Source organism: Lytechinus pictus, chromosome 9 (genome assembly GCF_037042905.1).
Source record: "Lytechinus pictus isolate F3 Inbred chromosome 9, Lp3.0, whole genome shotgun sequence".
Taxonomy (NCBI): Eukaryota; Metazoa; Echinodermata; class Echinoidea; order Temnopleuroida; family Toxopneustidae; genus Lytechinus; species Lytechinus pictus.
Genome location: NC_087253.1, coordinates 5556816 through 5581050, shown reverse-complemented (window position 1 = coordinate 5581050; position 24235 = coordinate 5556816). Strand labels below are relative to the sequence as shown.

At 36.0% G+C, this 24235-nt stretch overlaps 1 protein-coding gene across 1 annotated transcript; it reads left to right on the top strand.

Moving 5' to 3' along the window:
- Window positions 1–1023: 1023 nt before the first annotated feature.
- LOC129268396 (very long chain fatty acid elongase 4-like) lies at window positions 1024–16800 on the top strand. The gene is made up of 9 exons (XM_054905950.2): window positions 1024–1126; window positions 2098–2164; window positions 3356–3543; window positions 3835–3918; window positions 7509–7565; window positions 8824–8938; window positions 9698–9825; window positions 10648–10782; window positions 12345–16800. Exons 2-9 carry the CDS (start codon window positions 2107–2109, stop codon window positions 12480–12482), a joined length of 903 nt encoding a protein of 300 aa, XP_054761925.1. The 5' UTR covers window positions 1024–1126; window positions 2098–2106; the 3' UTR covers window positions 12483–16800.
- Window positions 16801–24235: the final 7435 nt, after the last annotated feature.

Sequence of the window (24235 nt, the reverse complement as noted above, 5' to 3'; positions counted from 1 at the left end):
CTGCGCCAAATAAGCAGGAAATAAAATATGGCAAAAACTAGTTCAAAACTGTAGATTTCACAAATTCAAGCTTGTGGGTAAAACTATGTGATATCCCTTTGTGATAGAAGTGAAGAGAATGAAATGCGTTATCTGGAAAGCAAAAAATCACCTAGTTTTTCTGTGTACAAACCTATGGAATCACGACGCTTCTTACACAACGTGACGTCACGGTCTCGAGGCAGGTGAAAAGCACAATAAAGCCTATTAGTATTTTCTAAGCGGGGTTCGAAGCCCGATAATTGGAATATTCACAAGCAAAATACTCAGCTGGGAAGCGGTGAAAATGCATAAAGCATACCTTGCTGTATTTAGTAGCTTATAAGCTTTCGATTGGTATATAATTTATCAATTTCATTTTCGGGTCCGGTCTGGATCTTTAACACTACAGTTCCCCGACTCGACTCTGCCCAGCTCAGCCAGCCCTGCTGGCGACCCCGACTCGAACCCAGCCGCACCGAAACGAAACTTCGAAAGCGAGAAAGACCGGTCGCGGTCGACGTCGACAATACACACACCTCTCCTTTGTCTGGAATTCCGTTAAGTATTTAAAATGCCAAAGATAAAGTCAATCAATAATAGAAACATGTGAACAATAAACCTCAAACAATTGAATTACTTTACCTGCCCAGCCTGTGCCTGCGCCTGGTCTTGATCTTCATGCATACAGATTACAGGTGCAGCAGTGCACATTGCCCTATAATTGTGAAATTGGACGAGTTCATTATTTTAAAGGGAACAAACAGGCCTATTTCTATTGACATATGCTTTATTTAACTGCTTTTTTATTAAATAAAAAAACATTTGAATTGATCAATATTTTTAATAAAATATATTAACATTTTTAAAACTTATATTTTATTCTTCATTACAGATCTTATTTACAAAATAGATGTAGAATTTTCCCTTTTGACGAATCGATTTACCCATTAAGGTCAAGAGTCAAGAGATGGCCTGGAAACGCTGGGCCTATGCAACTAGTTTGCATACCAATCAATTACCTTATGCATATGTATCAGTCGATAGCGTCTCGGTGCCGTGGACTCTTTGGTCTGTTTGGAGCAGCAGTAATATTTGAACATTAAAGGTAATAATGCGGTTTGAATTTAGGATATTAGCGAAATCCTAAATAACGGTCAGTTAGAAGAATATGTAATGGTTACAGGGGAATGTTGCTGGGTAAAAAGTGAATTAGTTTTGAGCCGCAGGGAATGTGGAATGTCGACCGCTTGATTAAAAAAAAAACATAATTTGCAAGGGGTGGGACTTGGAGTTGGATTGGAATTAGACTCTAGTCTAGATCCAGTCTACATTAACATTTCTTATTGAAATCGACGCAGGCAGTTTGGACCTCATTGGTACATTAGACAGCTGGCAGCCGTCTGTTTCCATGGTTTCGAGGAGTTTTTTGTACACAGACATCTCGCGATCGTGCAGCCACCATGATTAGCTATAAATATAAGCTAAGTTAGGCCCTAACTTAGGGGGTTAACATTATTTAAATGCAAAAGTCCCCCTGATCTGACGAATGACGTGATGGGGCTCAGAGATTTTTGTTCAAAGATTTGTTCAATTTTATTTTCCTTCGACCCTTTATTTTTCTGCTTCTCTGTTTTCTTCCTCTTTTTCCTAATCATACGTCCTTTTCCTTCTTTCTCCTCCTCCCCCACCAAATCCTCTTTCTCCTCCCATTTCCCCTCCTCGTCTTCCCCCTCTCCCTCCTCCCCCTCCTACTCTCTTTTCTTTTGAATCTTTCTTTCTCTCTCTTTTCTTCTCTTCTCCCCTCTTTCTTCTCTTCTCCTCTTTCTTCCTTTTTTTTTCTTTTTTTCTTATTCTCCTTCTCCTCCTTTTTTCTCCTCCCCTCCTTGTACGTTTCCTCTTTTTCCTTCTCCTTCACCTCATCCTCAATCCTCCTACTCACATTTTTTGTTCCACTTCTTTTCCTTATAGTTTCTGCTCTCCCTTTTCTCATTTTTTCTCTATTTTTTTTAATTATTACTTGCAATACTGAACTGCTTTACACTAGAATAATGAATTGTTTCCTTTTTCATGTTATAGATCTTCAGAATGAGCGGTTTGTTTCAACAACTCAGGGACTATGGTCAATGGGCCAATAGTGTGTCTGGTGAGTAACTCCTGCACAGTCATTCATTCTTTTGTTTATTCATAGATCTCTTAAAGGGAAATGAAACCGTTGGAACAAGTTGGCTTGTGTCGAAACAGAAAAATCAAAGAATTAGAACAAAGAAAGTGTGAGAAAAATCGACAAATAATGAGAAAGTTATGAGCATTTGAATATTGCAATCAGCTAGCACCAAATTGAATTGCCCTGAATGAACCGAATATCAATTTGACAAATTAAAAAAATAATTGTTTACAAAGGGGAAATTAGATGGTATGGCCATTGATTTGTGGAGCATCGTGGCCCAGTGGATTAGTCTTCTGACTTCGAAACAGTGGGTCTTGGGTTCGAATCCTTGCCATGGCATAATTTCTTTCGGGTAGAAATTCACCCTCATTGTGCTGCACTCGACCCATGTGAGGTGAATAAGTACCTGGCAGAAATTTATTCTTTGAAATGCCTCCGCACTGTAAAAGGCTGTAAAACCAGGGTAAATAAATATCTATTAAGTCCTTTGGAAGCCCGTAAGGGCGTTATGTTATAATCTACTATGCACTATTCAAGAACTCAGGGGTTATTGTCATTATTATTGTTATTGGAATTTAAGTTACAGTAACAAGTGGGTATTAAACAAAGTGTAATGTACACCAATCAATGATTAGACCCAGCGTGCTACATAAGCACTTACCCGATTTTCCGGGGCAAGTAAAAGTTAGAGCCGGGCAAGTGTTATGTAGTAAAGACCAAAACTACTAAATTCTCACACTAGAATGACCAAAATTAGGGTTGATGATATGATATTGACCCTAATTTTGGTCATGGCAGTTAAGTTAAAATCACTTTGGAAAAAGAAATGCAATGACAAGGTAGATCAGTTCAGGTCAAAAGAGAGAAAAAGGTCAATGGTTTATAAAACCACAAAACTTTCTTCTGAAGAGGTAAAACTTTTTTCAAGGATTTTTTTTGGGCAATCGAAATAGATTTTTGGGCAAGTATATTCCAACTATTTAAAAATTCACTTGCCCGACTGGGCAAGTGCTTCTAAGAGTTATGTAGCACCCGGTTAGACCAAATCTATGTTATAGACCAAATGGGTATAGCCCATGTTGTGTTACACTACATTATCTGAGAAATACATACCAATTTCTTGTACACCAAGTGAATATAAATTGTTCTTGTACCATCCTTTCATAGATCCCAGGACCAAGGACTGGTTCCTTATGTCTAGTCCTCGCATAACCTACTCTCTGGTGGCCCTGTACCTGGTCCTGGTCTACTATGGGCCTAGATTCATGGCCCCAAGGAAAGCCCTGGACCTCAAGCTCCCGATGCTTGTTTACAACTTTGCCCTGGTGGTCCTGTCTGCATTCATGTTCAAGGAGGTATGTTGGTGTATTGATTACAACTCTTTTCAGGGAATAATTTTACTTACCAAATTCGGTTAGCATGTTTGTTCATAAGAGAAAAAACCTCAACTGTACAGTCTTATGTAAAAATCTACGACACAAAAAACTTCTGAGACTAAAAATGTGAATTAAAGACAAATGTGTAAAAAGAAAATTTCCACTTTGATAATTTCCTCCAAGTAGATTGAATATTGACTTGATTTCAGTAATTCTTATTATGATGTTATAATAAATCTTTAATCTTGAATATCTCCTACTCTCTCGCAGTTCTTTGTGACCACCGTACTTAATCCCAAGTTCAGTGTATCTTGCCAATCCGTGGATTACTCCGATGACCCCCTGTCAGTCAGAGTAAGTAGAGATGGTGCACATATTGTTTAGGAGGAGCAATGGCTTGGTGGTCAAACAGTGTTCTCAAGGTCCTGTAACACAACGGTTAGCAATTAATAGTAAGATTGATTGATTGTACATTGTAGTCAATGCAATCAATCGTAAAAACAAGTTCCAGATGATTGTTAAGCTTTGTGTTACAGGCCCCAGCACCACCTTTTACAAAGAGTTATGATTGATTCGATAAACCTCAACTATATGGAAATCCATCGATGTCATAATTTTTTTTCTACCAGAAAGCTGTACAATGACCTTTGTATTCAATTCAATTCAATTCAATTCATTTATTCTTTTCCATTAAAAAACAACAAAATATGTACATTTGAAATACACATGTATATACAAAAATAGATCAAATACATAAGCATAGTAAATTAATATTGTAAGTAATAGAAATAAATGGAAAATGGAACACCTGTAGAAAGCTTTTTTAAAAAAGCTTGTAAATGGCAGGAGTCCAAAAGTTAACAAAATACAAATATAATAATGATAACAATATTAGATGGCTAATGTATTTGAATTCAACGTCTTGCCCCCCTATCCCCACCTGCCCCCTGTCCCCACCCCCCTATCCCCACCTGCCCCCTGTCCCCATCCCCCTATCCCCACCTGCCCCCTGTCCCATCCCCCTACCCCCATCTCTCTCTCAGGTAGAATTCAAAATTAATATAGGTTAAAATCTAAATTGAAATAAAATTAATATGACAACAAATAAACTTTAAGATTTTTTTTGAAAGTATTCAAAAAGACATTCTCCGTAATCGAAGTTGGTAATGAGTTCCATACTGTGGGCCCTGTATATCTAACTGTTTTTTGCATATACTGCTTATCAATATTCCAGATATGTAATTTTTTACTATTTCGAGTGTTATATTTGTGAATCATAGAATTAGTTTCAAACATATTGGCAAGAGGAGGCAAAACGGTTCCTTTGATACACTTGAATACAAAAATGGCAATTTGATAAGTGTTCAATTTATAAATATCTAATGTGTTTAACTGTTTGAATAGAGGTTTAGAATGAGCTAAATAATGCGAGTTTGTACAAATACGCAAGCAACGCTTTTGCAGTAAAAACAATGGTTTCAACTTTGAAGGGGTTGAATTTGCCCAAACGATATTACCATAGGACAAATAAGATAAAATTAGTGAATTATAAATAGTAAATAATATATTCAGTGGTAAATAGTGTTTAAGTTTTGAAAGTAATCCTGTAGTTTTGCTGATTTTTGAAGAGATCATTGTAATATGAGGCTTCCATGAGAGATTCTCATCCAATAGTATACCTAGGAATTGTATGTTAGATACTCTTTCAATAAGAGTTTCATCTATATATAATGGGGGTACTTCATATATTACTTGCTTTCTATTACTCTGTATTGTTTTGAAAACAATTTTTGGTCTGACATGCACTTACAAAATGTTGCGTAATTTCGTAACCGCGTACCCGGGCGTCGTGAATTTGTAAACAAAGAGAAGCACACTGAATTTTCAAGAAAATAATGAATGTAAAAATACGCATCATGTCTAGCAAATTTTCTAACAAACGTGCCTTTTAGATGTTGACGTTGCAGGCTTTCCATAGTTGTGGTTGATTAGATCAGTCGCAACTCTTTGTAAGACGAGGCCCAGATCAGATGACACCGGTTCAAAGCAAAGTCATTGCCATAGTTTCCTTTGGTAAGGTGTTTATCCTAAGCCAAAGACCTTTGTTTAAGATTTAACCCTAAAATGGCCGGGGGGGGTTGAATCAACCCCCCCCCCTCAACATTTTCTGCGATCATTCCGCCGCGCGAAATTTTTTGACCCCCGCCACTTGCAGAGTTTATACTTTTAAGTCTTGCGCATCTTTTGAGACCAAATTCACGACGCCCGGGTACGCGGTTACGAAATTACGCAACATTTTGTAAGTGCATGTCAGACCAAAAATTGTTCCAAAACGTGATTTCATGTACAAATCCAATGCAAATTGTGTATTTAGCCAAAATTCATAAATGTATCATTATTTCTACTTTTACTGATTAAACTTAATTGATTTTGCCTTGTTTATGATCAGAATTAAGTCTGGAACGATTTCCATCGAAAAACAATAAAAAAACAAAAAGTAAAAAAACAAAGAAATACATAAGAAATAAAAAATAAAAAAAATTTATTCATAAAGATATGATTATTTTTACTTTGAACAGCTGAAAGCAATTGATTTTAGCATAATTATGCTTCAAAAAAGGTTGTGCAATAAATCTGGTGAAAAAAACAAAGAAAAACAAAAGGTTGAAAAACAAAGAAATACATAAGAAATTCATAAAACAATAGAATACATAAGAAATTGATTTCCAAACCGAATTTTTTTTTGATTGCCATTGTTAAGAATGCTACAAAGAATATTTTTACCAAAAATTAGCATTCTAGGAGCTTTATTTAGTGAATTAGAGCAAAAAGTATGATTTATGCATAAATTAGCATAATTAATTCATATAAAATAAAATCTCATTATTTTGGAAAATTTTACCATACAGCCTTGTAGATTACATCGCACACCACCAGCGTGCAAATTTTTGCGGCGCTCGCGCGATCGGCGGCCGAGATCTCAGGGGGGGTTGAATCAACCCCCCCCCCCCCCCCCCCCCCCGGCCACAGAACAGCCAAAAAAGCCTGGTCTAGTTAGGGTTAAAGCCATAAGTCCTCTGGTTACATTGTAGTCATTAAAATGATCATTGTCAAATCTCCATCTTCATCACCACCTCCATCATTTTCGTCATCTAACCCATCAATGGCATCAACGTTATCAGCATCAGTATCAACATCATATCTTCACAATAACCACTATCATCGTTACCACCTAGCCCATCACCACCATCATCGTTATCACCACCTCCATTGTCATCTAACCAATTATTGGCATCATCAGCATCATTATCAACATCATATCATCTCAATAACCACCATCATCATCACCATCTTCATCATCATCATCATTATCACCATCATCATTACCACCATCATCATTGTCATCGCCATAACTATCATCATCACAATAACCATCATCATTGTCACCATCTAGCCCATCATCATCCTTATCACCATAACCTTTGTCATCATCATCATTATCATTGTCATCATCATAACCATCATCATCATCTTTATCAACAATCGTCATCAATCATCATCATAATCATCATCACTATTATCATAACCATCATCATCATCATCGTTATCATCACCATTACCATTATCATCATCATCATTATCATAACCATCATCGCTTTCATCATCATCACCATCAACAATCCATCATCATTATCACAAAATCATCATCACCATCAACAATCCATCATCGTCACAAAACCATCATCATCATCATCCTGTTAGCTAAAATAATTGACCTGTCACATGACAAATTTCAGCCAATCATGTGATTATAATCCATAACACCATTTTATAATTGTCATAATCACCCTGGGTTGCCGACCGCCACCCCATCTTTGATTATTCTCTTCCTGATATTTGATAACTATTTTTTTTTCCCTGTTATATATATATATTTGTTTCAGCTTGCTGGTGCTTGCTGGTGGTTTTTCTTCTCCAAGATCATTGAACTACTTGATACGGTAAGTGGGGGTCCATTCCATTCATACTCTTTCTCTGTATCCAATTTTATATTTTAGAAGAACAATCTAACGTTAATCAGTGCTTCAGTGAAATCCATTACTTACTATATTCCTTGTCTTGAGATTTTTGCCTTGAGAATGTACTCCAGGGAATAATTTTGCATACCATATATGATTAGCATTTTTGGTCTTTAAAAAGTCTTAAACCAAGTTCTGTGCAGTCCTATGGGGAAATCTGCTACACAAAAAACTTTTTGTTTAGCATTCTTCTAAAAATGTCAAACAAATAGTGAGGCGATACCAGAAAAATTGTTTATGTACACAAGGAAAAGAGGAGTAGTTTACAAGATAAAAAGGTTTCTCATGAAATACATGTAGTTTATTTTGCTTGCAGTTGTCGCGCACAATTCTTTTTTCCCCTGGGGGAAAATGCGAACTATTTCTTTGTTCGGACCCCCATCCCAATATGTGCATCATGCTCAAACCACTCTGCATCTTTTGTACTCACTTGAAGTGCCTGGCTTGGCTGCCTAGCTAGCAGCAAATCCGAAAAGTTTGATCAGTGCCTCTGTGATATCCATAATACTTAGTGTCACTTATGCTGTAATGTTTTTATTTGCTATTGAATAAAGACTGAAATGAGTTAACCTTTTGACAAAGTTAAAACAATGCAGCTGCAGCAAAAGTCTTTGAAATGAAGTTTGATTGCCACCCTATCATCATAGATCGATATCAGGTGGGTGTTTCATAAAGCTGTTTGTAAGTTCAGAACGACTGGTAATCCTTTCTTGTGGTAAATAGTATATTCATTGGCGATGGTTAAGTGTGTAGAAAGGTTCACCAGTCGTTCTTAAATTCGCTCTTAACTTACGAACAGCTTTATGAAACGGCCCCCAGGTCCATTAGCATGAAGTTTATTTCGTGAAATCATGAAATCTTAGCCAAAATCCGATGAATCTGAAGATCAATAAAGTCACTTACACAGAGGGAACAGCGTATTCATAATGCTTGGAAAAGGACCAAAAAAGTATGGAATGTTGTGCTAATTTTGCTTATTTTTTCAGCAATTACCCATTTTCTCCCAGAGCCACTTGGCACATACTTTTTATTTTCACTCACAAACACTTGGGGTGTCATTTCATTTGTTTTCAAACTTATTTCGAGATTGTTACAATGACGGCATTTATCTTTGAATTCTGTGATGTTCATCTTGTTGATTGATTGATTTTCTTCATCCCCTTCTTTTTTTACTCTTTAGGTCATTTTCATTCTGCGTAAGAAGAACAATCAGATTTCTTTCCTTCATGTATACCATCATGCCACCATGCCATTCCTATGGTGGATCGGAGTGCGATGGGTCGCCGGAGGAGCATGTGAGTATATTCAAATGATAATAATAACAGTTGTTATACTTGCTTTTAATTCTCTACACCTTTTTATCAGATGTCTGAAAGCTTTCTTCATAGCATAATGATAGGGGGGGCACTTCCATTGACGAGTGGATACCTGGGCCCCGTCTTACAAAGAGTTGCGATTGATCTGATCGATCACAACTATGGAAAGCTAGCAACATTAACATCTAAAAATGCATGGTGGTTCAAAATATTTCCAAGATATCACAAAATTTCAGTGCGCTTCTCTATGTTTACAAAGTATTTTAAGCAAATTTCCTGAGAAATGAATTATGACATGGTTGGATTTCCGTAAAGTTGACATTGATCAGATCAATCGTAATTCTTTGTAAGACGGGGCCCAGAGCTCAGTCTTACAAAGAGGTTTTTTTTTTTTTTTTCTGTTTTTATTATAATAAATTGAAATAAATCACAAAATTTACAAATGATTATTAGGTGATTGCAAATCACATAAACACAAGTTAGTTACACAAAAAAAGAAAAAATAACAACCATTATAATAAAAAAAACCTACCCACTTATCCTCCCCCACCCCCCAAGTCTTACAAAGAGTTGAGATTGATCTGATCGATTATATGTTTTGTCACGCGGCAGAGGCCCACACCCCTTCCCCACCTCTCAAGCCGATTAGGGTGAAACTGGGGTTCTGAGAGCTGAGCATACACTCGTGAATTCATGTTATAATGCATTTATTTGATTTAATTTTTTATTTTAATGAAGCATTTTTCTCGGGGATGGTGAACTGTTTCATCCACGTGTTGATGTATGGATACTACTTCCTGTCTGCACTGGGCCCATGGATCCAGCCTTACCTCTGGTGGAAGAGATATCTGACATCCCTCCAGCTGGTATGTATTAAAACACCCCCGGGTTTACATAGTGGAAGATTCCTCATAGTTATTTCACTGTAGAATGGAGTTTGTTCTATTATGGTAGAAGGGGTGTTTCATTTCATATACTTGATGAAACCATTTCTATTTCTCTGGTGGAAGGGATATTTGATGTCCCTTCAGCTGGTATGTATTAAAACACCCCTGTGATTACATAGTGGAAGATTCCTTGTAGTTTTCTCATTGTATAGTGGAGGTTTCATTACAGTGTAGACGGGGTGTTTCATTTCATATTCTTGATGAAACCATTTCAATTTCTCTGACGTAGGAATATTTGATGTCCCTTCAGCTGGTATGTATTAAAACACCCCTGGGTTTACGTAGTGGATGATTCCTCTCAGTTTTCTGACTGTAGAGTAGAGATTATTCTATTATGGTAGAAGGGGTGTTTCATTTCATATTCTATTTCTCTGGTTGAAGGATATTTTACATCCCTCCAGCTGACCCATATTAGGACACCCCTGGATTTCAATATATAGAGGAGGATTCCTCATTGATCAATTATCTGGTTGCCATAGTTTCCCTGCGACAAATATTCAAAAAGATGAAATGGAGTTGATTCATGCTTGATGACAATCACTGAAAGAGCAAAATTAGTGTGATTTTTCACAATTGCGTGATAGCTCAACAGGAAAAGGCATTGTCTAAGGCCTATGACAATTTATGTTGCCCTCATAAGCCCAAAATTGGAAAGTTGGGTCAGTCGGTTTTCTTTTTTAACGTTCTGTTAAATGATGGTTCAATTTTTAATAATTTTTCCTCCCCCCCCCCCCCCCACAGCTCCAGTTCTTCACAGTTCTCATCCACTGCATGTTCGTAATGTATCAGCAATGCGGCTTTCCTAACGGCTACGTGTGGGCTCTCATTGCGTATCTCATCTCACACATCCTTCTTTTCTCAAACTTCTACATTCAGGTGAGTAACAAGTACAAAATTAGCTTTTTATTGGACATCCCTAGCTGAAAAGTAGGGATAATTAAAAAAAAACACCCTGTTTTATACAGTGGAGGGTTCTTGTTATTTGCCTCACTGTAGAATTGAGGTTATGCCATTATTGTAGAAGGGGTGTTTAATTACATTCTTTTCTCAAACTTCTACAATCAGGTAAGTAACAAGTACAAAATTAGCTCTTTATTGGACATCCCTCGAGCTGAAAAGTGTAGAACACCCCTGTTTGTAAATAGTGGAGGATTCTTCTTAGTTGTCTTATACCCTTTTTACACACGCTAAAATTTCCTTAACCCCGTACTATAGGTGGGGCTAAATTGCCATTTAGCCCCACCTATAGTACGGGGTTAAGCTTAGCCCACTTTCTTTTTACACAGTGGGCTAACCCCACCTTTAGTACGGGATTATTTGGCCCTGCAAAAAAGCAGGGTTATCCCAGCAATTGCGGTGCTAAGAGCGATAGTACGGGGTTAAGATCGCTAGTGTAAAACGAAAGTGGGCTAAGCTTAACCCCGTACTATAGGTGGGGCTAAATGGCAATTTAGCCCCACCTATAGTACGGGGTTAAGGAAATTGTAGCGTGTGTAAAAAGGTACGAGTGAAGTACTTGTACTACGAATGATCGACAAAAACCACTAGTCCGGGGTTAGCGAGTTTCGTGTGTGAAAAGCAAGCATTCCTTATCCGGGGTTAGCGATAACAATTTGGCATGTGTGAAAAGGAAAAAAAATAGTACGGGGTTAAGGATAGTACGGGGTTAGCGATAGTCCGGGGTTAAGAAAATCCTGTGTAAAAAGGGTATTACTGTAGAAGTGAGGTTATTCCATTATTGCAGAAGGGGTGTTTAATTACATCCTTTTCTCAAACTTTTACAATCAGGTGAGTAACAACAAGTACAAAATTTGCTCTTTATTGGACATCCCTCCAGCTGAAAAGTGTAAAACATCCCTGTTTTATATAGTGGAGGGTTCTTCATAGTTGTTTCACTGTAGAATTGAGATCATTCCATTATAGTAGAAGGGGTGTTTAAATACATCGTGCTTTTCTCTAACATCTACATGTATAGCCAGGTGAGTAGCAAGTAGGCCTATAGAATTAGCTCTTTGATGGACATCCCTCCAGCTGAAAATACCCCCAGATGTATTAAGTGAAGAATGAGGTTAGATTTGGAGCGTCGTGGTCTAGTGGTTACAACTCTCGTCATTTCAATCAGAGGGACGTGGTTTCAAATATACAGGCCACTGCATATTTTCCTTCAGCAAGAAATTTATCCACATTGTGCTGCACTCACTCAGGTGAGGTGAATGGGTATCCGGCAGGATTAATTCCTTGAATGCACCAAGCACTATTAGCAGCTGGAGCTATTGCAGGGGTAATATATAGTGTGCCATTGAATAGGCAACAACAAATTTTGAGGCAGGGGCCTTTTAAAGATCCCTGTAGTCTTTTATTGTGTAATATTGACATATAGTTGTGCACTATATAAATAACATATTTTATTTATTACTTTGTCATCCACCCTCGTTTAGGCTTACGTCGTTAAAGCAAAGAAGGGAAAGAGCAAGAAGAGCAACGGACATGTTGAGAATGATGTCCCGTCGACCCCCGGCGGGAACGGAAGGTACAACCTACGGGAGCGCTCTCCCCGGACCCCGTACACAAAGTAGAATCGTTTGAATGGTCGTCAGCTTCAAAAGACGCGCCCCTGGACTCCCTTTCGGCATGTACAATCACGTGATTACTACATCACCACTTCTCTCCATATTTATTATTGTTATTATTATTTTGTTTGGCATCACCTGTGCCTGGGAGGCGAAAAGCGAACCGACTTTGCAAAATTGGGTTACTTCAAAATTTGAGAACCTAGGGTTTATTTCAAGAAGCACCTTTGCAGTGAATTTCACTGACAATTTATTTTGCTCTGAGCCAATCAGGTGCAAGGATTTCAATGGCTTATAACATTTTTTCCTGTGAAAATCACCAACTATATGTTTCATGAAACATGCCTTAGGGGTGGAAGCTGACTAGAGGGGAGTGTTTCCATAAAGCACCATGTTAGTAATTTTCACTGGCAAAGTTGCTCTGAGCCAATTAGCTGCAAGGATTTCGGTAGCTTGTAACAGTTGTCTCTGAAAATTGTTTCATGAAATGCGCCCCTGATTTAAAAAAAAAATCTGAACAAAAAGAGCAAAAAATAAGTAAAATTAAAAACATGACAATCCTTTATTAACACACCTAAATATAAGATTTTGAGTGCAAAAAACTTTCTGAAGTGTGATTTAATCCTTCTTTAAATTGACAAACATTTGGAAACGTAGTTGTGCACACTGTCATTGCAAACAAATTCAGTGTAACAGATATTAATAAAACATTGTAGAAATGAGAAAATATTTTATGGAATCATTTTCTCAAGTCTGATCCCATTTTCTCTGCAAATTGGCAATTAACTTGGAAACGTTGATGTGCACTGTCTTAATGCCAGCAAATCTCAGTGTAACTAACAAATTATAAAAAATTGTTGAGGTGAGAAAAATAGTCTTTGAATAATTTTCACAAGTATGATCCCCTTTTCTCTTTAAATTGGAAATTGCTTTGGAAACGTTGATGTGCATCTCACAATGCAAGCATAAAACAATATAACAAAGATAATAAGACATTTTAGAGATGGGAAATATTGCCATTGCAAGGTTTCTTTATTTTGAAATGTTTTTTTTCTCTTCAAAAGAAAAATTCAGTGTAACAAATACATGTAACAACGAAACATGGAAGAAATGTGATAGAATTCCATAGTTGGATTACCCCAATATTACCCTCCATTTTATCTCTTAAAATTGTCAATTATTTGCAAAATGTATTTATTTTGTATAAAGATTAATGAGAGATGATAAAGATGTCAAAAGAAAGACACGTTTCTATTTTAGACAGTAAAGAGGATTGGTAGATGCCCGATCCATGAATTTCCCATGCAAGATTTTTTTCACAAAGAAAAATTGTCTTATTCCATGCAAACAACCTGTATCACAAAGAAAATCTTTTGATCATTTTTATTTATGCAAAGAAATTATATGTAAAATGTCTACCTCTTTCAAACATATTTTTATAAAGATTGATAATATTGTAATATGCAGGTTTGTTTCTCAAAAAATGTAGGATTTTTGCATGTGCATTCATAATGCATAAATCCTAATTTTTTAAAGAAAATTTCCATAATTCCCCAATAATTGTAATGAATAATAAGTCATTGATAATTGCAAATATTTTGTATGAATACAATCAATGTTATATCAAACTTTTGAATTTATTATCACTAGAATGAAAAACTATTTTTTCAGAAATAATTAAGAAGTACATGTATACCATGTTAATGATCAATTTAGATTAACACACCGTGACAGGTATCCAAATTTTTATACACTGATATTTTTAATGAAATTGACGAAATACATTCTCTTTCTATTTTTATACATTGTGTGAATGTATAATATTGAGGATTTTTATTTAGCTGATGTAAAATTCCTCCATGTAAGGGGATAGTTGTAGATATACATCAATATATTCAAATTAGAAAACCAAGTCCATCTCAACAACAGGAAGACTGGAATTTAAAAGAATGAATAAGTGTAGTAGTTTTCGCACTTGCCTTGTTTTTAGTCAGAGGGTCGTGGGTACATATCCCACCATGGCCTCGGGCCCTTTGGCAAGGCATCAACCCACACTTTGCCACTCTCTACCTAGGATGTGAAAGTCCTTGCAGCTTGTCCAGTGTTGTGTCTGCCTCAGTAGCGGCTGGCTGGAATACTCCCCAGGGAGTGGAGAATGTGCATACCTTGTGTGCTGGAATAACTGGGTTAATGATACATCTGTAAGCGCTTAGATACATGTAGTATTTGTCTTATGTGCTTTATATATATAAAGCCAAATTATTATTATATATATCTTATTATCTATCAAAAAATGCCCGTAAAATCGGATGTTAAATATGATCGATAAATATAACAGCCTTTAAGTTTTACTTTTTTTCATGAAACAGTGATTGTGGGTGGTCTTTAAAAAAGGAGAGCCAGTGAATTCATGTAGTATATGAATGTAGGAACAACCCATATCAATGAGAGTTAATTTCACGTACATCGAGTTAAAGGTATAGTGCGAAATTGGTTAATCTCAGGCAAGGGCAATGAATCAATTTTTAATTATATTAATTGAATATCAACATCAATGCTCTTATCACTCAAAAGAAATTTGTATAACCTTCCAAGAGCAACAATATCCCATGTTTAACTCAAATTGGCCAAGAGAAGGACTTTGCACTGTTCTTTTTACTCATATATTTTCAATTTCAAATCAACCTGTTGTTGGGATGGGCTTGGTGTTCAATACAAGTTCACTGTTGTTGATATGCTGGTATCTTTTATTCCTTGTTTGATTAATTTTTATTGTGTGATTCTAATTTTATGATTGACGTGATCTTTCTACTGTTTGTTGTAGGTAGTGAACCCTTTGCTAGCCGGGTCCAGGTTACACAAAATTGTTCTTTCATTAGTGTTTGATTCTTACTATAAAGTTGAATGTGCCAATGTCGAGACTTCCCCAACTCTGCCCCATCGCCGTGCCAATCAAAATGTAAACAAGTCTGGATGCTCCGAGGATTTTTTGGTCTCTTTTAATTCTCTGAAAAATCTGTTTCTGTTGTGGTAATTCCCGTAGGAACTGGGTAGGACAGCTTTTGCTGGTATAATGCCGATCAGTTGTATAACCAATTATTTGGAGTCCACATTTCATAAGTCAGAATTCTTGATTTGCTTGTCTATTTACTTAGAATAATTACTATGTGACTCTTATCATGTTTTACCCCCTTTATCAATCTCTTAATTGTGCCAATCTTTGAATTTAAAAAAGATGCCTAACCTAGTGTGAGTAGTGTCAAATTCATTCAAAGCAATATATGTTGGACAAAGTAATGGGTAGCAAGTTCATGATTAATCATTCATTTACATCCCAGTTGATTTTCAACTTTTATTGTTGTGGTTGAATTACTTTTATTCATAATATAAATGATGATAATAGTGTCTGGATTTACCCCTGCTTTAGCCTGAGCTGCCATTCCGGCACTCGGTACTTTAAAATATGAACATTATGCTTTATACTATTTCTTTATTTCCTTTCGTTGTAAAGAATAATTCTTTCTTACATTATAGCTGACATGATATATTACTGTCATTATTTATTTTAATCTTAGCTTATTTTTATCTGTATATTTGTGGTGTTAATGATATGTAGTAGTGCATCTGTGTGTAGAATGTATTATGTATTATCTGAAATTATAGAAAGTTTCAATTTTTTCCTTGAGTGCCAACTTTGCTAACCAGGGCCCCGTCTTACAAAGAGTCGCGATTGATCCGATCAACCTCATCTATATGGAACTGAAATCCATCAGTGTCATAATTAATTTCAAACGGAATTTGCGCAAAGTCCTTTGTAAACAAAGAGAAGCACACTGAATTTTCAAGGAAACAATGAATGCATGAATATGCATCATTATAGAATATATTTTGATCAAACATTCCTTCATTCATTTCAGATGTTTACGTTGTTAGTTTTCTTAATTTTGGTTGATCAATCGCTACTCTTTTTAGACCGGGCCCAGTTCTACATTCCAATCTTTGAATTTGATAACAATATTTTACCTTTGTGTGTTCAATTAATCAATTTTAAATTATATTTTTAACTCTCTTAATCAACTAAATTTGCCCTCTATTAATACATACATGTAAGTCAGAATGTAATCAAACAAAAATATATACAGTACATTATATATTTAACAATATTTTGAGTAAAGTATTTTAAGGAGACTATCTATTTTTGAGCTACAAAGAGATCCCCATTTTTGTCTCCTCACCGGAACTCTACATGCAAATTTTAAAAGTTACTTTGCTTGGAGTTTCCATAGCAATCTAAATGTATCAAACTATCTGATTTACATGAAAATGCAGGAATTCTGTAGTTAATTTAAATAGAATTACACTGAAGCCGTCATAGAATCTTAGTGCTAGGAAATAGGATGCTGTTTGTCGCTATGTTTGGTAATCAGTATAGGTTGCCTTACGTAGCGCCATGGTATGGAACTTAGTTAAGTGTAGATTTGATTTGCATGTATTCCATGTACTCTTTCAAATTATTGTACCTCGTTAATCCAGATGGAAGACATTGTAATAGCTACGTTGGACTAATAGTGTGGATTGCCTTACCTAGCAACACAATGCTGGCTTTTGAGCATTTTAGACATCCTACTCATGCATTTCTTAACTCTCATATGTACATGTAGGAAATCAAGAGGGCTGTTAAAAACCTTGTATTTTAGAATTTAACAATATAATTGGATGGCTGAGAAAATAATGAATAATAATACATAAGACTTGTGTAGCGCACTTTCCATCTTGATTAGATGCTCAAGGCATTTCAGAGCAATCGAGAAAGAGCAGAAACAACAATAAAAACAAACTTACACATGTAATACATGTTCAAACTTTAACAATTAGAACAATAAGTTGATGTCTGTCAAAAAGCACTCTTAAACAGGTATTTTTTTTGGTTGTCCCTGAAGGTGATCACGGACGTCCCCGGTTTTCTAACTCTGTGGAAGAGACTTCCACAGGGTCGGCCCTGCATGAGCAAAGGACCGATCCCCATGGTTTCTTAGAAACTGGAATTTGTAAAAGTGTAGATGATGAGGATCGTAAGGTTCTTGACGGTTGGTAGTTATGTATCAAAGACTGTATGAAAATGCTCTATTTTGTAATAATTTAGGTAAAAGACACTATTCTCTCCCATAGAGGGAGTTCTTTACAGGTATTGAGAGGCTGGTTTAGACAATGATGTGGTTGTCACAATTGCTGTGATTCTAAAATGCATTTTCTTTCTGAGCTATCTTCAAAATGTTTACATTTTGATACACAGGATATTTTATTTTCTTGAATGGATGTAGGATAGGACAATGGATAAGATGTAAGCCATAGTTGAATATAGTCACTTGAAGTGCAGTTGATGAAACGGCCAGGAGATGCCACTTTATGAATTTGTGTATACATGTATATTTATTGTGTTTGCCGTTGCGTTCTGTGGTCTTAAATGCTGAGTTCAATTATGTAAATGAAGACCAAACTATAAATATCCTTTTTTGGGCCAGAATTATGCATATCTAAATCCTTTCCCACTAAAAATCATGTAAATCATATGTTACAAAGAATGATATCACTGGGATATATTTGATATTTTATATGCTGCATACTTTTGAATGAAATAACAGAAAACCAAAACATTGTCCATAACCCGAGAAAACTTTTTGTCATTATTTTTGAAGTAGAGTTGAAAAGCTTGAAGTAGCTGCATGAAGTTTATTGATATTGAAAATGCAGAAATATTTCACTTCATGAGATGTTATTTATTGAAATTTAAAAAATGTAGAAATTGGTGTACAATAGGGTAACGGGTTGTAGAGAACTTTTTAAAAAGTCTGAAATATCTTGAAGCATTTGAAATATTTGTTTGGACAATAGATCACCTTGATAATGTATTTTTCAATGCTGCATGTTACAATTCTATTTATTTGATCACAATTTCAAATTATCCATGGTCATTGTGAATTCAAGCTCATCTGTGACAGGTATTTGAGTGGTTACATCTCGTTATTCCGAATGTTCCTTATTCCAAAATTTCATATACTCCAAAGTTTTGATATTCCCAAAATTTCAATAGTCTGAATGTTTTCTTAATATGTGGTTTTGTTATTTTTATGAAAATAAAATAGGATTTGATATCCCAAAGGTATGTTTATCCACAAATGAAATAATATGTGATATTCTTGGGGTTCTATTCTCCAAAAATGAAACAAGGCTCATAAACCAATGCTTATTTTTGTATTAAGGGACCTGTGGCCTGTTTCATAAAGGACTTAAACTGTTGTAACTTTGCCATTATGGCAACTACCATGGTTACAGGGCTTGGCAACCAATCAGAATCAAGGTTTCCATGGTAGTTGCCATAATGGCAAAGTTACCATACTTGTAACTCTCTATGAAATGGGCCCCTTATCAAATTTTTGGACTGTAAAACCTTTGGAATAACAAACTTTATTTTATTTTTGGAGAAATAAACCTTCAGAATAACGAGCCCTACTTTCTTTTCAAATTAATGAAATCCTTGGTTAATACAACAAATTGTTTGAATAAAACTTTTTTATCAGATTAGTGAACATCTTGATTCTTGGTGTATTATGCAATCTGAATAATGAAGCCTTGTAGTATTCAAACATTCTAAATGAAAAATGTCGCCTATTTGAATCGGGTCGTTAACCAACATGTAAAGTTTTATGTGTGAATGTTACATGTTCTTGTCAAAGGTATTATTCATAACTCGGTATTGTGTTTTTTGGGTAACAACATTTACTTTCCTTCTGAATCAGAATTGTGATTGGTTTTAAGATCATCATCATTACAGTCATTGTTTCATTGACATTGTTATCACTATCACCATCATCATCATTTCTACCATCATCGTCATCATCAACATCATCATCACCGCTGTCATCACCATCATCACCACCACCATCATCATCATCATCAATGTAATTATCATCACTATTTTCTTCATCATCAGTATTATCACCATCATCATCATCTTCACTATCATCATCATCAATGTAATTATTATCACTATTGTCATCATCATCACCATCATCACTGTAATCATCTTCAGCACCATCGTTACAATCATTATCATCATCATCAGCAACATAAAAATTCACCGTTATTGATTCTTTTCTGTGCAGAGATGTAAATGCACCTTGATACTTCCCGCGTTAATTCAAATCTAGACTCGAACCTTACTTTTGAAATATGCTGAAACCTTAAGTCTTGTATTGGAATCTCAATCCTCAATTTCTTCCAACGAAAGAGGTGTTTTGTGTGTGAATAGTTGCAAATGGTTTTGCTATTATTCTTGTATGCCGTTTTGAAAAAAAAAAGTGAATAAAAAGAAGTCTCCTACAAAATAAAATGTAATGTTTCTTTTATTTTGTTTAAGTGCTAAAGAGTTGTGTATGACAAAGGCAGGGGCGGATCCAGGATTTTCCAAAAGGTGGGGAAGGCACATTTTCCGGAGGAAAAATTTGACAAGCAAAAAAAGGGGGTCTCACACAAAATTAAGTATATTTTATCCACGAAAAAATTTGACAAGCAAAAAAAAAATTCTTCATTTTCAAAGGGGGAGGGGGCACACTTCTGTTAACGGCATTTTTATTATTTGATGGATTTCCCTCAAATCTTCGCTAATATTTGTTCAGGTTTTTTTGTTGTTGCTATTTTTACTATAAACTTTTTGTCAGGGTGAAATTTCCCTTTAAGGGCAAATGCCACTTTCTGTTTGGTCGAATCCCACAGAAAATTGAAGTGCAGGAAATAAAATCTGAGATATTGTATACACGTATTGCTCCTTAGTAGTTTTTTTCCTTATTCCCCATTATTTCTTTTAATAATCGTTATGTGCTATGTAAGAAATGTTTATTGTTAATATCATTATTGAAAATATTGGCAAAAATCCAACAAGGATTAATGGATACGTACAGACATCCCTCTGTGCATGGTTTTAAAAGAAGACAAGAAATGGGGAATAAGGAAAAAATACTGAGGAGCAAATACATACGTGTAGCCTGCAGCCTTTATTTCCTTCACTTCAATATTATGTGAAATGTACTGTACGTGTAAAAGACAGTGATACACATTTTGTTTTTACTATATTTACAGGAAATAAGACTAGTGTTATCTGCTTCCTTTTGTCATAGCAAGGCACGGGGAGCTGAAGCCTACTCAGCCCCCCCCCCCCCCCCCCCCCCCAGTGCTTCCACTCTCCAGGAATCCGGGAAATTCCAGGAAGTTTTACTATTTTCCAGGATCACATTAAGTTATCATTTTCGGGAATGATATTATTTTCTGAATATTTAGTCAAAATCTATCACAAAATTGGGTCTTTTTAATCAAAATGCAATTTCTGCTCGCTCGCAACACTTTATAACCTTTGCCCGTTACGTCATGTTTCGCCCCCTCAAAATGTTTGGCTCCATTACGACACGGGCCCTATATATTGCATTTTCTGTGGGTGTGTAGAAGATAATTATAACTTATGGAAGACTAGAGAACATTTCGGAAAATTCTAGAAACTTTCAGAGTAAATTCCAGGTAGTTCCGTTTTGAAAAGTGGAAGCACTGCCCCCCCCCCCCCCCCCCCCCATCGGTTCCGCGCGCGCGGCCGGCCCTGATGAGCTGCGTAAAAGAGTTTCATAAATCAGGACCATCATGGTGGTGTTTTTATTTTTTTTATGGATCACGAGCATGTTAGGATTTGGGATAAATTTGAAGATCTTTATATTGTTGAATGAAGGTGAAAGCAAGCGTTACATGTTAATTAGATACGCATAATTTGTGAATATATACATTATGAATAGGCCCCGGAATAGGCCTTATCGTTTCTAGGGGTAGAAACTATATACACGGGTGTGTGCATGAGGCCCAAATCCTGAGTCCGACCAAGGGCGGATCCTTTTATTTCCGTGGGACGGATCCAGGATTTTTTAAGGGACTCGGAGGCACATTTTCCCATGCAAGTAAAATTTGACAAGCAAAACAAAATTAAAAAACATGAAGGTCCTTTTGTCCCGCTAAAATTGAAAAGGAAAAAAAATGTCCTCTCTTGTGTACGAACGACATATTCCCATACAAAAACAATATTGACTGTGACTCAAATAAGGGGGGACACACTGTGCATGAACGACAAATTTACTTTCTAAATATTAAATATGTGACTCTCAAAGGAGGGGGTATACGGCAGGAAATGCCCCCCCTTAGATCCGCCACTGAGTAAGACGTTTAATTTCTACAAAAGGTCCTATACATTTTCAACACTTCTAAAACAGGTACATGTACTATAGCCAATTCAAAACTGGCAACCCTTATATTTTCAAGACTATAATTTTTTTAACTTTGCTTGTTAAATCACCCTGACAAATGATTGATTGTAAAGCAGAAAAAAATAACAGAAAAAATATTGGTGAAGGTTTCAGGAAAATCCATCAAAGATTTTAAAAAGTTAATAGAATTCCGGGATAGAATTTTAATTTTGATTGTGTATCGTGAATTGAAAAAAAAATCAATGAAAAGTCATTTCTCAGAAAAATTTGTTTTTTTTTACATTCAGTATATCAAAAGACAATCGGTTCAAATTCAATTCTGAAAGAAGACATATTTTAGTCATCATGATTCATTAAAAATGTGGATTTTATGTATTCTATTTTATATGGGCAGCTGCTCGTATATGACTTCACAAATCAAAAATTTAAAATTCACATAGCTTTCTTAAGCTCAAATGGATTTTACTCAAACCTTCACCAATATTTTTATTATTATTATTATCATTATATTTTACAGCAAATTCTTCGTCAGCCTGAAGATGAACTTCCTCTAAGACAAATCCCCATGTTTATACCATTAAAGGAGAATCCTAGTGGAAAGGGAAAAATAAAAAGTTGATAGGTAAATGTTTGAACAATATCGGACAAACAAAGAAGTTAGGAATGTTTAAAAGTTGTAAATATTGGTAATCATTGCAGGCTAGAAGAAAAAAAATTTCAAATTATTTTTTTTTTCATGAGGAGATAAACCAATGTGCTACCTGGGTTAAATTTTATAGATTACTGCCCCAGGGGAATTGGAGAAAACCACGTCTCTGTTATCATATCCTATGGAAAAGTTGTCCTTGCCCCTGTCATAATTTACTTGCCAGTTGCCAATTGAATTATGTAACCTTATAGGGATCTCAATTTTAAAGCAGCCATAACTTTCTTATTGCTTGTCCGATTTTTTTTCTTCAAACTTTTCACCATTCTGTTTTATCTATTTTCCCCCTTTTCAACACCGTAACATTTTATGACCAAGGCTGGATTCCCCTTTAAAATTTAGTCTTTACGCCTGAAATGTGGGTATATAGGCCTATAAGGTTGAAGTCCCAGGCCTTGCCGCATAGGCCTACGTACATCACCGTCAAAACATATAAATAAATAAATAAATAACGAATTCCAAAAAAAAAACACTCAAAAGACCCCCCCCCCCGAAAAAAGGTTTTTTTTGGGGGCGAGGGGATGGGGGAGTCGGGGGTGACACAACATATTTGCTCCGAGATCCGGGCTTTGTTTCGCCAAAAATATAGGGTTATGGTTTTGCAATAGGGACGTTTTATGTTAGGTTTTGGACAGCGGCGTAACAGGGGTCGGTGGCCAGGGGGGGCAAGAGCCAAAAAATTTCCCGGTCATATCATGGTATGAACAGGCGTATAAAAAATGAGGCGACTATTTTGAGAAGGCCAGATATTGCGTATCGGGCAGAATTCATCTTTTAAAAAAAGTTGCGAGCGAGCGAAGCGAGCGAGCAAAAATTTTGACCTTTTTGATACAAAAATCAATTTTTGTGATAGATTTTGACGTAATATCCAGAGAATAATACATTTCTCTCTTCTCTTTAGATTCCCTTTTTTGTGGTCTGTACGCCACTGTGAACATGATTCTTTGCGGCAGTAGCGTGAAGAGTAAAAAAAAAAAAAAAAAACGAGGGGCACAGTATCGCACATGTGCTAAAAAGCTGGTTTATATAAGTCCCGAGCGAGCGAAGCGAGCGAGAAAAAAATCGCCTTTTCATGAGAATCTAACTTTGAACAATTTTTTAACATTATATTCAGTAAATAAAATCACATTCTACACTTTTCCTTTGCTTATCTTTCCTCCTTTTTTATTTTTGTTCTTGTTTGTAGAACTTTTGGGGGCCATGGCTCAACCCTTCCATACGCAGTGCTGTGCGTTTGGGATCCGGGGCAGAGCCCCCGGAACTTTTTGATATCAAAGCCATTTAAACCTCGCAGATTGCCGCTATTTTAATCAAATCGCGGGCATATACAGAATATAGCTTTTACACAACACATTTATTCAACCAAGTTACGTAATGAACCAAATATTTTGAGGGGGCAAAACATAGCAATGTGGGAAAAATTTTGAAAAAGTTGCCAGCGTGCAAAGCAAGCTGGAAAAAAATGCCTATTGAAATTAAATTCTAATTATGTGATAGATTTTTCCATTATATTAAGCAAATAACACATTTCATTGTTTCCATTAATTTCATTATACGTTGTCTCCTATTATTTCCTCTAGGGTGTGGAACCAAGACCCCCTCCCCGCGCCTGTATGTCAGTGATTGAACGGGGGGGGGGGGGGCGTTATAGAGCCATTTGAAGGTTATAAATGAAGAGCCCCTACTGCGTGGGGTCTGGGGCAAAGCCCCGGTAGATTATTTGCATAAAATATAGCAAGCTTATAGCACAATGTTGT